Genomic DNA, 14,374 nt, shown 5'->3' on the forward strand with positions numbered 1-14,374 from the left:
GCATCGTTAGCTTAACGTTGACACACAAACAAGTTGACTCACTCGGTTTCATCTCCGGAGTCCACGTTCTGCATGGTCGGACCTCTTTAATAGCGACACTCCTCGAAACATGGTCCGGAAGAAGCTGCGGGGCCTTCTTTTTTCACATTTGGTCGAGCCATCTGCACAGAAAGTTTGCGCGGTGTTGCTTGCGGCAGTGCGGAGGACTGAGGGTGAAGAGAAGCATCGCGTTTGATTTCTTTCCACAGTCTGCTCCAGTAAAAGAAGAAGAAGAAGAAGAAGAAGAAGAAGAAGGGGGGACTCTTTTGCTGGGACGCTGACGTCAGGAGGCAATATAACCATGCACCGTTATGTTAAAATAAAAGCACTGGATATTTAGTAGGAGAAAACAAAAAGTGGAGATGCATGCTGGACTACATCCAGGAGGCTGAAGTCCGGGCGAAAGGGACCCAGGAGACGTGTGCTGCTGTCGGTGTAAAGCCGCATATATATAATAACATGGAGCAGATGGCATGCGTCTAACAACATAGGAAGACAAAGGAGGCAGTCCAGAAGGGCCGGACAGATTTAAACGTGCAGGGCAGGCTCTCTAAACCCCGAAAAATAAAGATATTGTTTCGTTAATACCCTGTTAAGAGCATTAAACTCGCTTTTGGCGCACACCGCGTTTTGACAAGTCCTGTGAAAGACACTCACTGCAAACACAGTCCATCAAAACCTAATGCAGTCCCAATGAAATACATCTTACCTTAATGCATGGAGACTCTAAAATGTGTTCAATGTTTAACAAATCACCAACACATGAAATAAATACAGATATGTGCGATTTAACGATGACACTGTGAACTAACTCTATTCATGTTTAAATCCTAACTCATTATTATGAGGTGTTATTTCATCATGCATCTTCTCACAGTAAAATTGTGTGTTGCAGGTCATTTCTGTTTAATTTCAGCAGTTTTTTAATTTCATAATTTCAGTCTTTGCCTGTCGATTCAGACCAGCTACTCAGAGACTTTTGTTCAATTGAGCCGACAGAACATTATGAAATAAAAAATGACCTAAAATAAACTGAAAAAGAAGAACATTATTTTAAGCTTATGGGTATATTACACATTTTGTCAATCTATTTATATTGATTATGTATCTCTCTGTTTTAGAACAGTGTTGATTAAACTTCACGGTCATTTTAAAGGCTGCAGTTTGTGGCGCTTTTGTCGTTTCTAAAACACATTTTATATCAGAGGGTAGATATTAGAAACACCTCATAATATAATTCAACACAGACTACAGCCTCCAAACAGGACATACAGTTGAATCCACACCTCTCTTAAAACAGTTTAAATAAAACTACACATTTTAACTGGGTTTGATGTTCTTGAAAGGGACTACAGATGAAAAATAGCCATTTGGCTAACTCTGGCGCAGTTACAGAAATGTTTTTATTAATGTGCACTGTCCCTGATCAAATAAACCAATAAATAAAATAAGAAAGAAAAAGAAAAAGTTGCACTTCCATCTCAAACTACTGTAGTAAATAATGTACTTCAGAGATCTAGAAAGTTCCTTTTGAACCCTAAACTTAGCTTTAGTTATGGTTAGAGAGGCAAGTACTCTGACTTTTGCCAAGGCCTTCACATGAAAGACGTAAAAAGAAAAGAAGGAAAAGAAAAACCCACCCCTTCATTTTTTTTTATTCTACATTTACTATGATGAAAACAAGGCCCTGTACATTCCACCTTTGCAGTGAGTACAATAATTATTTTACAATTTGTACACATTAGAACATGGTGCTAGGCTGGCTCCACCGGTCCAAAAATCCAAAAAAATCTCTTTGAAAGCTGCACCACAAGGAACCTTCCATTCAAAGAGAGGAGATAGGTTTTTTTGGCCGATCATACAGCAGGCCTGAAGTGAAAAATGTGTCATGAGAGACCAAACGCCATTTATGGAGCTTTTATGCGTCTTATTCGCCCGGCTGACCCGTTAGATAAAAGCATGCCGTGAAGCTACAGCTCTTGATCTCTCTAACCACTAGTACAGACCTGGCCCAAATATGGAATATGGCATTAAATATAGGTGCGCTTAATTCTTATCAGACATTAAAACCTCAAGAAACAGACAGATTTTCAACATAAATGAAGCACTCTTCATGTTCTCTCCAGTACTCAAAATGTTGTTGTAACCCAGGTCTGTACCAGTTAACACTTTGTCCTCTTCTTTAAATTTAAAATCCTCTAGGAGGAAAAAGGCCAAGAGTGTCTTTGTTAACACGTACAGCCATCAATGTGCCACAAAAAAAAAAAAAAATAAAAAAAACGGAACACATTGACATCGACATTTAAAACAGGGGAGTGAACTCAAATGTTTTCTTGGTCTCAGTGTAGCTGCATGTTAGCTCTAACATGTTTCAGCTCGTTCTCTACAGCACGTAGTTAATTGGCAAAGAGGCTGATCCAATTCTCTCCAAAGGCCACAAGAAACATGATTTTGTACAAAACTAGATTGCCTCCTTTCATTTCTCTCAGCAGAAGAAATCTAATATACCTAGAAAACTTCCCCATCTTTTGCACCTTTTTTTTTTCTCCTCTTTACACATTTTTAATGGAAGAAAAGTTAAGCTTCCCAGTGTTTCCCAGAATCAATGATGAAAGCACTTCCAAGTTCATTCAAACGCATAGCAGTCCACAAAAAAACAAGGCTCTCAGTTTCTCTCAACGCGGTGTTAGCTTTCATTGAATTCTCCTGTTTTATGCTACATAAGTGTACACTTTGCGGTCCTCCGGTGTTCGTGCCAAATATTCCCTCTCAATGAGTCCTTCAATGCGCTTCTTGATGACTACGGGACTAGGAAGGAATCGTGAACGCAGCTGCTGCGTGACCTGTGGAGACACCGAAAAACAAGAGCAAATCAGTACACCGTACTTTTCATCCTGTCACCATCATCATCATCACTACTCATATTTGCAAATGCAACCAGTTCAGCTGACTGACCTCTGCTACTAGAACATTGTGCTGCATCTTCTTTCTGGACTTCATGATGCGAACGATGGCAGCTTCGATCTCATGCTTCCGGTCATCGTCCACTTTCTGTCGCGTCTCCTTCCTCTCGGGGTCCGACTCTCCTTGTTTAGCAGCCACTAGGTGGTGCATAACAGAAAGGAAAATAAATGCAAAAGACAAGTCCTGAGACCGAAGGCATACATATACTTTCCCCAAATAAATTAAATAATTTGATTGTGAGGTGAAAGGTATTATTTTCTGTTGTTTTGTTACATTTTCTGCGTGCGGTACAAGGCGCCTGTTACTGTAAGACTAAAGGAAACATGATGTTGTGTACCTGTCTGGATCTTGACACGGTGGAGTTTGGAGGTAAACTGGTCATTAACTGTAAACACGTGGCCATTCTCGATCTCCTTGGACTTGGGCTCCTTGGTGAGTACTCTCTGAGTGGGCTTCCCACAAGCCAGAGACTGCAGCGCTCGCACCAGCTCCCTTTCTGGGATGTCCGTCTCCTGCTGGATCTCCTATACAGGGTTGAAGGATCAAATATTAAGCAAGACATAACAGAGAGAGGAAAGCAGGAATCAGAAACTGCTGAATTTGTCCACTATCAATCAGGATGTTTGTCTTTCTTGGCTCAGTTAATTGTTTTCGGCAAACTAGGGGACCGTAACACACTGTTAGACTGCGTCGGGCAGTATGGTGTCATACTGTGTACCTCAAAGATGGATTTGTCTCTGTTGTTGAAAAGCATGAGGATGGTCATCTGAAAAGTGGAGACCTGCAGGATGTGCTTCCTGGTGTTGGAGCCGGTAACCTGGGCTCCTCCCACGACCACCTCTGACCCGTCCTCCTTTTGATATGTTCGGGCAGAAGATCAAAATCTAAAAATACGATTCAAAATCTACTTCCACAAGAAATCAGGTTTTCTGTTGCTGAAAGTCCTCAAAATAGTAGACAGTCGATTTCCCTGTTACTCAAATAAATAAAAAAAAGTATCACAAAATGACTTATTTTAAGTTATTAATAACATGTAGCTGTGTCCATTACTCGTTGTGTTTACAATTTTAAAAGATATTTTTAGCAGTACATTTAAAAAGTACCACTTACACTTTGAAAATGAAAAACACATTTTAGAAAAACATTTTCAGACCTCTGACCTTTGGAAACAAAACAAAACTGCCCCATTAACAATGCATTGCAAACCAAGTTACCGAACTAAGTTTATTTTTCCATTGTAAAACACATACACTGTCCCATCAACAATATCCGTAATCTGTTCTATGGCAGTCACAGCATAGAGTGTTTGATAAATGTGCTGATCTTACATTTGAAAGTGACACGTACCTTTTTGATGGGGCCGTAGAAGGTGGCGTTTAGGTCTGCAGAGCCCATGTGGTGCTGTAGTGTGAGTTGTCTGCCGCTGTGCTTACCGAGATAAAACCTACAAGCAGAGGGGAGTCACTCCGGGGTTAACCTCTAAAAATAGCCAATGTAGCACAATGAATCCAACTCAAGTGTTAGAACTTTCTGTAACAGGCCCGGGGAGAAGACCATGACAATACAGAAATATGATGATTCTATTTCTAGCAATACACACAAGCTTATATTGCCAAGAAATGACCAGGGAACTGAAGAAAGTTGTTACTCTGGTCAGCTTCCAATTGTAAGAAAACATAATGTGGCTGAGTAAGAGGATCACACATTTCAGAAACCCCTCGTCTAAAAACAAAGCGCTGTTATGAAACCATTCACACGTGAAAGCAATAAACTCCTAAATGTACAACTGACCTTCTAAAGACTTCGAATGCATGTCGCGGTGAAGGGGGGATGTTGCACTTTGGTGTTGCTGATTGTGTTGGCCAATATCCTGTGGTCAGGACTCTGACCGTGAGATCGACCCCTCCAAGTGACACCTGAAGTCAGACAAACACAAGACGCACAATCCAGTTTCAGTCTACGCTGATGTGATCACACACTGAGGCGTACTGATGTTTATTGGTGCAATGAGGTTAGAAACAGATCGAAAAAAAGATAGAACCTAATTAGACAAAAAATAACAACTAGCTGATGACACAAAAAAGGTGCATGTGCTGTTTATCCGAAACAGATCACGTTGTTGCATCCGAGCAAATTCAAAACCTCTAAATTTAAAATAGGTTTGAAAGGACTTTTAGCTATAAACTAAGGGGGAAATGAACACAAATAATTAGTGTGTGCTTCAGCAAACCAAATGACAATCAGATACAGAGACAGAAATTAGCACCATGTATTCCAAGGATACGGATAGTTTGGTGCATAATTGTTCTTATGTAACCGAGTCAAGCAGCCTCGCACAGGTCGGCTCATTATTTTGACAGAATGAGTCGTGGCGTGCAGCGTCTCCTTACCCCAGTTGTCTGTAGATGTTGTCTGAACTCATCCATGGTGGTGTTGGAGATGCTCATATCCCGGAACATGCCCTCCAGTTTAGAGGTGAACTGACAGCCGCACTCGGTCTGAGCAACAGAGACCAGAAGAAGGATGACATGTAGTTAATCAAAGCATTGCATAGGGGTTCATACACCTCTATACCTGTAGGCAAGATCACAGAATTTCTAAGTTTCATAGATAACAAGTTGTCATCTAGAGGCTGCAGGTTTTTCATTCCTGCAAAATTGTGACAGAAATCTCATTATTGTGCTGGACAGAACTCGGTTATGTCCGCTCACCTTGAGCTTTGAGATCATGTTCTTCTCAGAGTCATCAGAGACACTCTTGTTGGTGAGCAGCCGGCGTGCGAGGTGCTGCTTGTAGTACCTCTCAAACACGTCCTTCTCCTGCATGAAGCGGAACAGCACCATGGCCTTGTCCAGTATGGACTCCACCTCCTGCTCCGTCAACTGGACAAAAAAAAAAAAAAGAATGATGCAGATTACATAGGATGCTCATAAAACAGAGTCAATAATCTGATTAACCCCCTTGGACACACAGGAAGCTATTTCAGCGGGTTACACATTGCAAATGATTATCTTACCCCTTTTACTCCTTTCTTCAGTTTGTCATCGATGAAGAGTGAGAGGTACTCGGGCGAACGAGAGTTGAGGTTAAGGAAGTACTCAAAGTCGCCTGCAATGGTTTGCTTGAAGAGCCGGTCGTTATTGAAGGACTCCTGGAGGAAACGGTCGAAACGTGACTTCAGGTCCAGCAAACCCTGGAGGAAAGGAGACAAGGATGATGAGGGATAATCCAGCAGCGTGCAGTAGCTTAACACAGCTATTACAACAGGTACGTAAGAGTGGAACCGCAAACAGCAGAAACTGTTTCACACAGGAGCTTTAGATGAAAATAACAAGACTTTAAAATAAAGTGCCTTCTCTCTAGTGGCCTGAATGACCTCACGTGTTTTTCAGTACTGTGCAACGACACAGTGTGGTCAGAGACCATCATGGCTTGTGGCCACAAACGCAGCAGTTATCCTCTGATGGGAGACTATGGAAGTACATTATGGTCAGAGCTCTGCACGCAATGGTGTGCTGCAGAGCCAGTGGAAATGACTCCACGAGCTCTAACAAGGTTAGGTCTCTCTCACTCACCTAAAATATATGCGGTAGACAGTTATAGTGTGCTTCAACAGAGCGCTCGTGACATCAGAACGGCAGCAAACTAATTGAACATTTTACAACACATTCCTGCAGATTCACAAGACCGAGCGACAACACCCCTGAGCTCTAATCTCCTGACGCCCCGTCGTCTTACCTGGATGTAGTCTACGGGGTTCTTCCCCTCTCCCTCCTCTGACACCAGGGCCTTTCCTTGCTCCCGCAGGTACGAGCTCATACACTCACACATGGTCTTCAGCCCATTGGGAACCCTGCTGAACAGCTTGTACATGCACGCCAAATCTGTGATGGATATGCATGAATACACACACGTTAGGAACATATTTATACCAACTGAGAAGGACTGAGTAGCTGACAGCTGCTGAGCAGGAGGCTTATTTGTGCGGAGTAAACTAAAAACACCTCCGAGAGTACTCGTGTGAAAATATTTTCTGAAGCTACGGCACTACAGTCACAGGTTCGTCTAAATCTAACACTCAAAAGCACATTCTTCGTATTGTTTGCGACGTGAGCAAAGGGAACATTGTGACTGCATTACTGATCCAGGAAAATATACGTCTCTTGCAAGTGACAGTAACACAGTTTACTAAAGAGCGTTGAAGCACGAGCAGCTCCCTCACCGTCTGTCTTGCCGTTTTTGAGCATGTGGACCAGGCCAGAGTTCTCCATCTCTACGATGGTCTTCATGTGTTTGGAGATGAGCTCTCGCTCCACCACCTTGACGATGGGCTCTTCTGTAGATTTATCCAGGCAGTGCATCACCCGCTCGATCTCCTCATTGATTCTGGCTTCAACCTTCTTTATGTACACACTGGCACTGTTTTCTGCAAGGAACTTCTGGCTCTCCATCTAAGTGTAAAAGAAAACATGTTGTTTTTCAAGCACCTGCCATTTTTCACACCAATCTGTCCTACCCATACTACAGTATATCTATATAAATTGTGTTGTTAATCCTTTCATTTATATGGACCCCACAAAAGGAAGCTGTAGCCAAAATAATTGGGATCCAAATAAAAACAATGAAGTGTCAGGGGAATTATGTTCCCCCACTAACCTGGAAGAATTCTGCAGACATTTCTAAGAACGGCGCCTCAAAGTCTTCTTCGTAAACAGACCTCCCTTCAAGGCCGAGGATCATCAACATCTGGCAGGCATTTCTAATGGCCCCCCTGGTGGAGAGGGAGAGGAAGCACAATCAAATTAAATAAATGCAATGTTGAAGGTATAATATGCGGCATTTTCCTAAAATCTGCATCTACAGAGACCCTGTCAGTTTGACCAAGCCACACACAAATGTGATTGATAGCTCTGTTATTGTTTATGCATTGTTTAAAATGAAAATCAACTTAGTGTTGTCGTCATGCTATGAAGCCCGTCGGTGAGTCTCCGGCTACCTGTCCACCACCTCCCCTTTCCTCTCGCGTGCGATCATGTCCAGCAGCGTCTGTCGGAGGTGGTCTCTGATGCAGCCGTAACGCACCACTTGATCCCTGAAGATGATGAGACCCAGGTTGTAGACATTCTCTACGTTGTTCTGCTGTACGTACACCCGATCCTGTGAGACAAACGCACAAAAAGGACAACCTTGAATACATGCGCATCTTCCCCCTCAACTTTAAACATTGTTAAATGTGTTTCTGTGTCCTCCCTTAAAGTGGGTTTAAGCTCAACTGCTGTTTAATTTAATACAATCACTGAATACATACACTTTAAAACTGTTTCAGGTTCATTTTCAAATACATATATGGTTCTGTGTTGATATGTAACCAGTGTATTTCCACACACGATCTGGCACAGACAACAACAGTCCTGCATAGACATGTTGTATGAAAGAGAGGAAAGTTGGTTTGAACACAGGTCAATCATGTCCCAGGTTTTCATTTGTCATATTTGATTTGTTGCCTCCAAATCAGAAGCCATTACGGCAACGTTACAGTTGCTGATACAATCACAAAGGTCTTATTTTACTGTGAATATCACAATATTTAAGAGTAAGAACCAATACTTAAGTATTTTATAGAAAACAGGCAAATTGTATATCATTGTTTTTATAGTTGTATCTCAGACAATAACTGTGTTTTCCTACTTTAAATCTACAAGTTTTTCTAAAATGATGATATTCATTTGTATAAGCCTGTTGTGTTCTCCTCACTGATGAGTGAGATCGTAAAGCTGTGTAAACATCAGCTACTCACCATGTACATCAGGATGTCTCTGATCATCACCATGGCTGTTTGATGGTCATTCCAGGCCTGATTTAGGGTCTGAAGGAAGTTATTGTTTAGGGAGTTGAGGACATCTTCTCGTACCTTCGGGGGGAAACAAACACACAGGAATGAGGTGGACATGCTGTGTTCGTGATGACGCAATGCCTGAGCACAACAACAAACAACTTGAAAGCCCCTCGGCGAAGAGAAAGAACGCTCTTGTATTAAGCAGACACTTAGTTTTGGGATATCTTGTTGATGCGGTCTTTTAATGCGACTCTACTTTGCTGCTTCTTTAATACCTTTTCTCCACACAACAGCTTGATAACAGTCAAACTGCAGTGTGACTCAGCATCGCAAGAGTCTCTGTAGAGTAAGATTCTTAAGGGCACACCGACCTCCTCGTTTTCTCCTCCTAGACAGATGATGAATGATCAACTCTGCTCTTACTAACGCACACGATCAACCCTCACAGACTCACCAACGCCTTTCTATTCACAGCCAGATCAAATGTTGAGGTGCGAGGTAGACGCTCACCCATAAATCTGAATATGCCTTTAAATCAAAGACTCATTCTGCACACTCGTGACTTACTTATGAAGTTATGATTATGAGGTCTGTATTGGTGCGGATAAAATGAACCGTATGTTCATCTGTTCTGACAATTTCTAAAGCTGCTGGTCCGTCACATTATTCAATAATCCTTGGATATGAAAACCTACCTGGCGATTTGGATTGTGATATTAATAATGATATGACATTTAGACGGACGTGATGGACCACTGCAAATAGGCCTGAGCTGAGAGTGTACACTCAAACCGTGTCATTGTTCCAAGAGATTTCTCATGCCCAAATCCTTCACTCAAGAATTCTTAATGCAATTATACGGCTTAAGAGAATTTTGTTTAACCAAACTGTAAGTAGAGTGACTGTCCCAGAGGAACGGGTTCACACTATATCATAAAGTTGTCACTGTTTGGTTGCAGTGTCTGAGATAGGTTTGTAGGTTTTTAGTCTGCATGTAAACCATTACTAGCATCTTTCTTTTGGATCATTATTAGATGATAAAAACACACTTGGGTGTCGGCTCTCTCGTCTTTGAACTGCCGTGAGTTGACGTTCCCCGACTGCTTAATTTACTAAACCTGCCAAGTTGAGAATGTACGTTCGATTAAGCTGTTAAACCACCTGGCTGCTGTTCAACAGCAGGCCGCTGAAATATTGCTCATTGGGTTTCTGCTCAGCGTTCACGGATATCATTGCCGAGCGTAATTTGTTGCTAATTATGTGCAACAAAACAACAAATGACAGCCCGGGAACAACATTCACTGAAGGGTTCGCTAACAGCAGGAATTTGAAAACATATTAATCGTAGTGACAGGATCAGCTTTGGACTGCCATCCCTTGCATTTTTACAAACTACTCAGAGTAATCCAATTAACCACCATTTAACTTGTCTACCATTTCTGTTACATTGGATTTCTTCACGAGGCAAACACAGTTTCAGACAGACGACCAGCCTTGTGCAGCTGAAACCCAACATTACAACTCAAGGACCCGATCCAGAAATCGGGGGCACTTTCCTGGCCAGTCACAGAAACGGGGAACCTCCCATCGCACAAGACAAGAGTAATAACCTCGGAAAGTGTACTCCCAAAATTCCTCACAAGGCTGCTCGTGAATGGTGACAGCTCATGTTTTCTGGCAGTACCTCAGTTTTGCAAGGATGATACGCAGGCTAAGCAGGATTATGAATGTTAACATGAAGCCGACGACAGATTGCGTTTAGCAAAGGTAGGCTACTGTAACTTTAATTCCATATTTCAATCAAAAACTGATTCACACTTGACTTTATCTTTTACTGAGGTAACTATCCACGTGTCAGTTATCTTTTGCTACTCAAACTGTTAGTGTATCAACTATAATTTCAGCATTTCTAGAGATCCAGTCTTAGATTTTAGCAGCAGGATCTCGTACTAAAGACGAGTATGTACCGATAATTATCTACTACACACTTGAGTGAAATGGCAGTCGCAAATACTTTAAACAAAAGCAGGGGCACAAAGCATGTTTTAACTCAATTTGCAATCAATGTCTCATCACTTGACTTCAAGTGTCTGACAAATTAACCAAGGTGCACCTCTTTCCTTTGATGGAGCAAAGAAGCACATTTGCTTGCTGAATATCGGGATTTTAAGGGAGTTTGCAGAACGAGTAATGTGTTTACAACCTGAGTAATTACCTCGTCTGTGCAATCTCAAAATCTAAAATATCCTCTTTGCCTGGTGTTTCTGCAAATGCATGCAACCTGTGCAACTCTTACTTTGTTGATAAGGTGTTCGGTGACGACCTCCCGCAGGCCCGTGTACAGCTTCTCTCCGTGTTTGTGAAGCACCATTGTGTAGGCATTCCTGTACAGTTCCTCGAAGCTCAGGCCGCTGTTGTTCTTCCTCTGAATCTCCTGGATGGCATTCTTTAGGAGGTCCCAGATATTGTTGACATACTTCTCATCCATGGTCATCTGCAAAAGGTAGCCGGTAATAGGTTGAATAAGACAACTCATATCAGAAGACCAACACAAAGATCTTGTTCCTAAATAAAGCATCACAACGCAGATAGACTCCCACCTCTGTGCAGTTTAGTTGTAGATGTAACATTAAAGGGTCCTTATTTGCTTCTTAAGCACATTGAAACATACTGTAACTTTAATTTTCTATGTTTTTTGGTATTTGCCGATGAACAAAGTGATTCAGGAGCCCGATTTCTACTTTGCCAGCTACCACAGACGGTCTGTAAACAACTATTTCTGCAGAGTACTGAGCTGTGGTGCATCATTATAATTACAAATAAGCTTTAAACTTAAGAAGTTCTTGTGGTCGTCCCAGGGGGACTACCTAATAGCAAAGACATGTTGGCCCAAAAGGAGAAAACTTAATAAGGGCAACAGCTAGTGAGGAGGAACAATGCGTGCTCCTTCTCAGCAGGCAAGCCCAAACACATTCATGTCTGGATGCAGACAATCTGTCAGGACTAGGCCACATTCAACAGGCTTCACATCTAAAGGTCCTCTGTGTTAACACAATCACATATGTGGACACTGTCACTGTCACACAAATTAAAAAGGACTAGAATGACTCATAGAGGAGTAAGAGCACAAGTATCTGGTTGATGAACAGCCTCACTCAAGCCAGTCACCGATGGACTGAAATTTCAATTAAAGCAGAATGAGGTCAGTTCGTAAATGAGGTCTGTCAGTGACTTGCAGACAAAGGGAGTGCCAGGTGGACGGCGAGAGGAATCCTAAAATCACAATGTTGACACAGAGTTAACGACAGAAACGAGACTTGCATCTACTTCTGATCCAGCTCTTAATGCAACCCAGAACTAACCTCAATTTGTTTCCCCAAGCCTCCATCTACAGATGTGCTAACGTCGCCGTTTGTTCTTTGCACACAGTTGGGCATATTATTGCACAAAAGTCAAGTCAAATGTAAAGCTCGGTGGCGAAGACGTCATGCATTCAATGAAAGAACCCCCCCCCCAAAAAACAGTCAAAACAACAAGTGTCAAAGAGTCGGTGCTAAAGTTAGCAATCGGCTATGGCGACAGATCTGCTAGCTAACGTTTTGGGTAGTTGTGAGGCAGTTAAACGTTAAAGACAATGATAAATTAAACTTCCCACTTTGTTGGGCAACATGACAGAACAGCCACCGAACCAACCGACCACGGGTGGGGGCGACTTGACCACATTCTGACTGCTGCACTTTGTTTACCGATAGACAAGTCATATGTGCCGCTCAGCTGGTTAGCCTGCTAGCAGTTAGCCAGCAGCCCAGACCACGGTGATCGAGTCACCGCCTGCCGGGCAGACAGAGCACCTACTGCGGTGTGCACTTACAGGAAAGGCCCGTATCCTCATTTTGGTGTCCTTCTTGATGCCGCTTTTGCTGAGATTGGACATGGTTGCCTTCCGTCCGTGGGCTCTGTATTCACATGAAAGTATTTTTCCAGGGAGGGACGGTGGGGGGTGACAACCGGTTTATGGAGCGGCCGTATGAGCTTTCACTCGACCCTCGTAGCTCCGCGTCCCGGCGGCACCGCAAGTTTATTGTTGACAGCCAAACGCCAAATCCGATAGTTGTTCATACAGCAATGGCGGATTACCTGCAGTTCTCATTGCGCAGAGCTCGCGCACTCCAAGTACCGCGAGAAAGTAATGATGTGGAACATTTTCTCAATTTTACTCGCATTACATTACATTACATTACATTACATACAGTCATTTAGCAGACGCTTTTATCCAAAGCGACTTACAATAAGTGTATTCAACATAGGTATTCAAGAGAACAACTAGTCATAAGTGCATCTCCTTTTTTAAACAAGCATCTAAGAGCATACACCAGAGCAAAAGTACAGTACGAATACAATAAGTGCAACAAACTAATATGAATACAATACACTACTTATGAATACTTTACATGATCACATAGTTTTTGCAGGGAGTATTGATAGTAGATTTATTAAATAGTTGTCTATTCTGTACTGCAATTCAGTAATCTTTTTGTTACTTTACAAATAAAAGTAGTAAATACATAATAATAGCTTGATGAAATAGAAAGTATAATTACTCGAGTAGCTGTACTTCATTTTTTATTTCCTTGAGTACTTCCTGTTTAGCTACTTCTACTCAACATAGCTAACAAATGGAAATATTGTACTTGTAACTCTACATTTAACTGGTAAGCTTACTACTTTTGAGGTTAAGATTCAACATACAAAGCGTATGATAAGTTCAAAAGATATGATGCATTGCTTTTGTGTATTCTGTTTAAAATGACCTCCACCCCCATCAACTACAGAAAATTGTACTTATAGTATCAAAAGTAGGCCTCTGTCAGTGTTATATTTACTACATGTGCATATTGTAAACTAAAATAGTTTCTCAATTTGCATTCTGTTCTATTCTATTAATCAACTACGGTCAGATAATTTGCTGGTGTGAAGTCCACCACTGTGATTTACTTGTTTCTTGTTTTCCTCTTCAGTTGCACCTCTCAGCAGATTAGGACTCTTTCGTTCTACTGTATGTCAGGGAATCACTTGCTTTTTAGGGGATGTACAGTGTTAGCTATTCTGCTTTTTGTATTTCTAATATAAGATGGTCCTAGCCAAGTTCAGTTGTGACTGCATTATGTGGTGTTTTTGCTGCAATATGCACTTGTATAACTCTGTATGCAAGTATTTATATGTTTGTGTCCCTCCTCTCTGATTCATGAATCAAATATTACTTCCACAGATCATTTAAAGGTTCTCTAACAAACTGGAATACCTTCAATCTGATTTCATTTGGGATGCCAAATGTAATGCTCTCAATTAAAAAAGCTTTGTTTTTATCAAGGTTTTCCACATTTCAACTGGGTTGATTTGATTAAATACAGATTGGTATGGAAATAGGCATCATTCTAGGCATAACATCAGTTTAAAGCCCCAATAAGGACCCTTGTCAAATTATTAAATTATGCATATTCCCAAACACAATTCTGTTTGTAACATCAGTTATTT

The 14,374-nt window shown here is 41.6% G+C and overlaps 1 protein-coding gene across 2 annotated transcripts; it reads right to left on the reverse strand.

Annotated features, from left to right (window-relative positions):
- Positions 1-1,678: 1,678 nt before the first annotated feature.
- Positions 1,679-12,982, reverse strand: cul3b (cullin 3b). Of its 2 annotated transcripts, none has more exons than XM_076100958.1 (16): positions 12,711-12,982; positions 11,136-11,333; positions 8,801-8,914; positions 8,000-8,160; positions 7,660-7,774; positions 7,226-7,454; positions 6,742-6,887; positions 6,020-6,196; positions 5,715-5,885; positions 5,394-5,501; positions 4,795-4,919; positions 4,351-4,447; positions 3,722-3,856; positions 3,341-3,527; positions 2,995-3,140; positions 1,679-2,882 (listed from the first exon to the last, which is right to left on the reverse strand). In XM_076100958.1, exons 1-16 carry the CDS (start codon positions 12,771-12,773, stop codon positions 2,751-2,753), a joined length of 2,304 nt encoding a protein of 767 aa, XP_075957073.1. In that variant the 5' UTR covers positions 12,774-12,982; the 3' UTR covers positions 1,679-2,750. The 2 variants fall into 2 exon arrangements, with proteins under 2 accessions (XP_075957073.1, XP_075957072.1); XM_076100957.1 differs by having other exon boundaries at positions 3,722-3,853; positions 12,711-12,788.
- Positions 12,983-14,374: the final 1,392 nt, after the last annotated feature.

Source organism: Anarhichas minor, unplaced genomic scaffold, assembly GCF_050575085.1.
Source record: "Anarhichas minor isolate MPS153535 unplaced genomic scaffold, ASM5057508v1 ptg000026l, whole genome shotgun sequence".
Lineage (NCBI taxonomy): Eukaryota > Metazoa > Chordata > Actinopteri > Perciformes > Anarhichadidae > Anarhichas > Anarhichas minor.

Excerpts from the sequence above, each read along its gene's own strand:
- cul3b (XM_076100958.1), bottom strand. The coding sequence starts at position 12,773 with ATGTCCAATCTCAGCAAAAGCGGCATCAAGAAGGACACCAAAATGAGG. Across the intron at positions 8,915-11,135 it reads CCGAACACCTTATCAACAAA|GTACGAGAAGATGTCCTCAA; the intron begins GTAAGAGTTGCA and ends TTCCCCCCGAAG. Across the intron at positions 7,455-7,659 it reads TGTCTGCAGAATTCTTCCAG|ATGGAGAGCCAGAAGTTCCT; the intron begins GTTAGTGGGGGA and ends TTTTACACTTAG.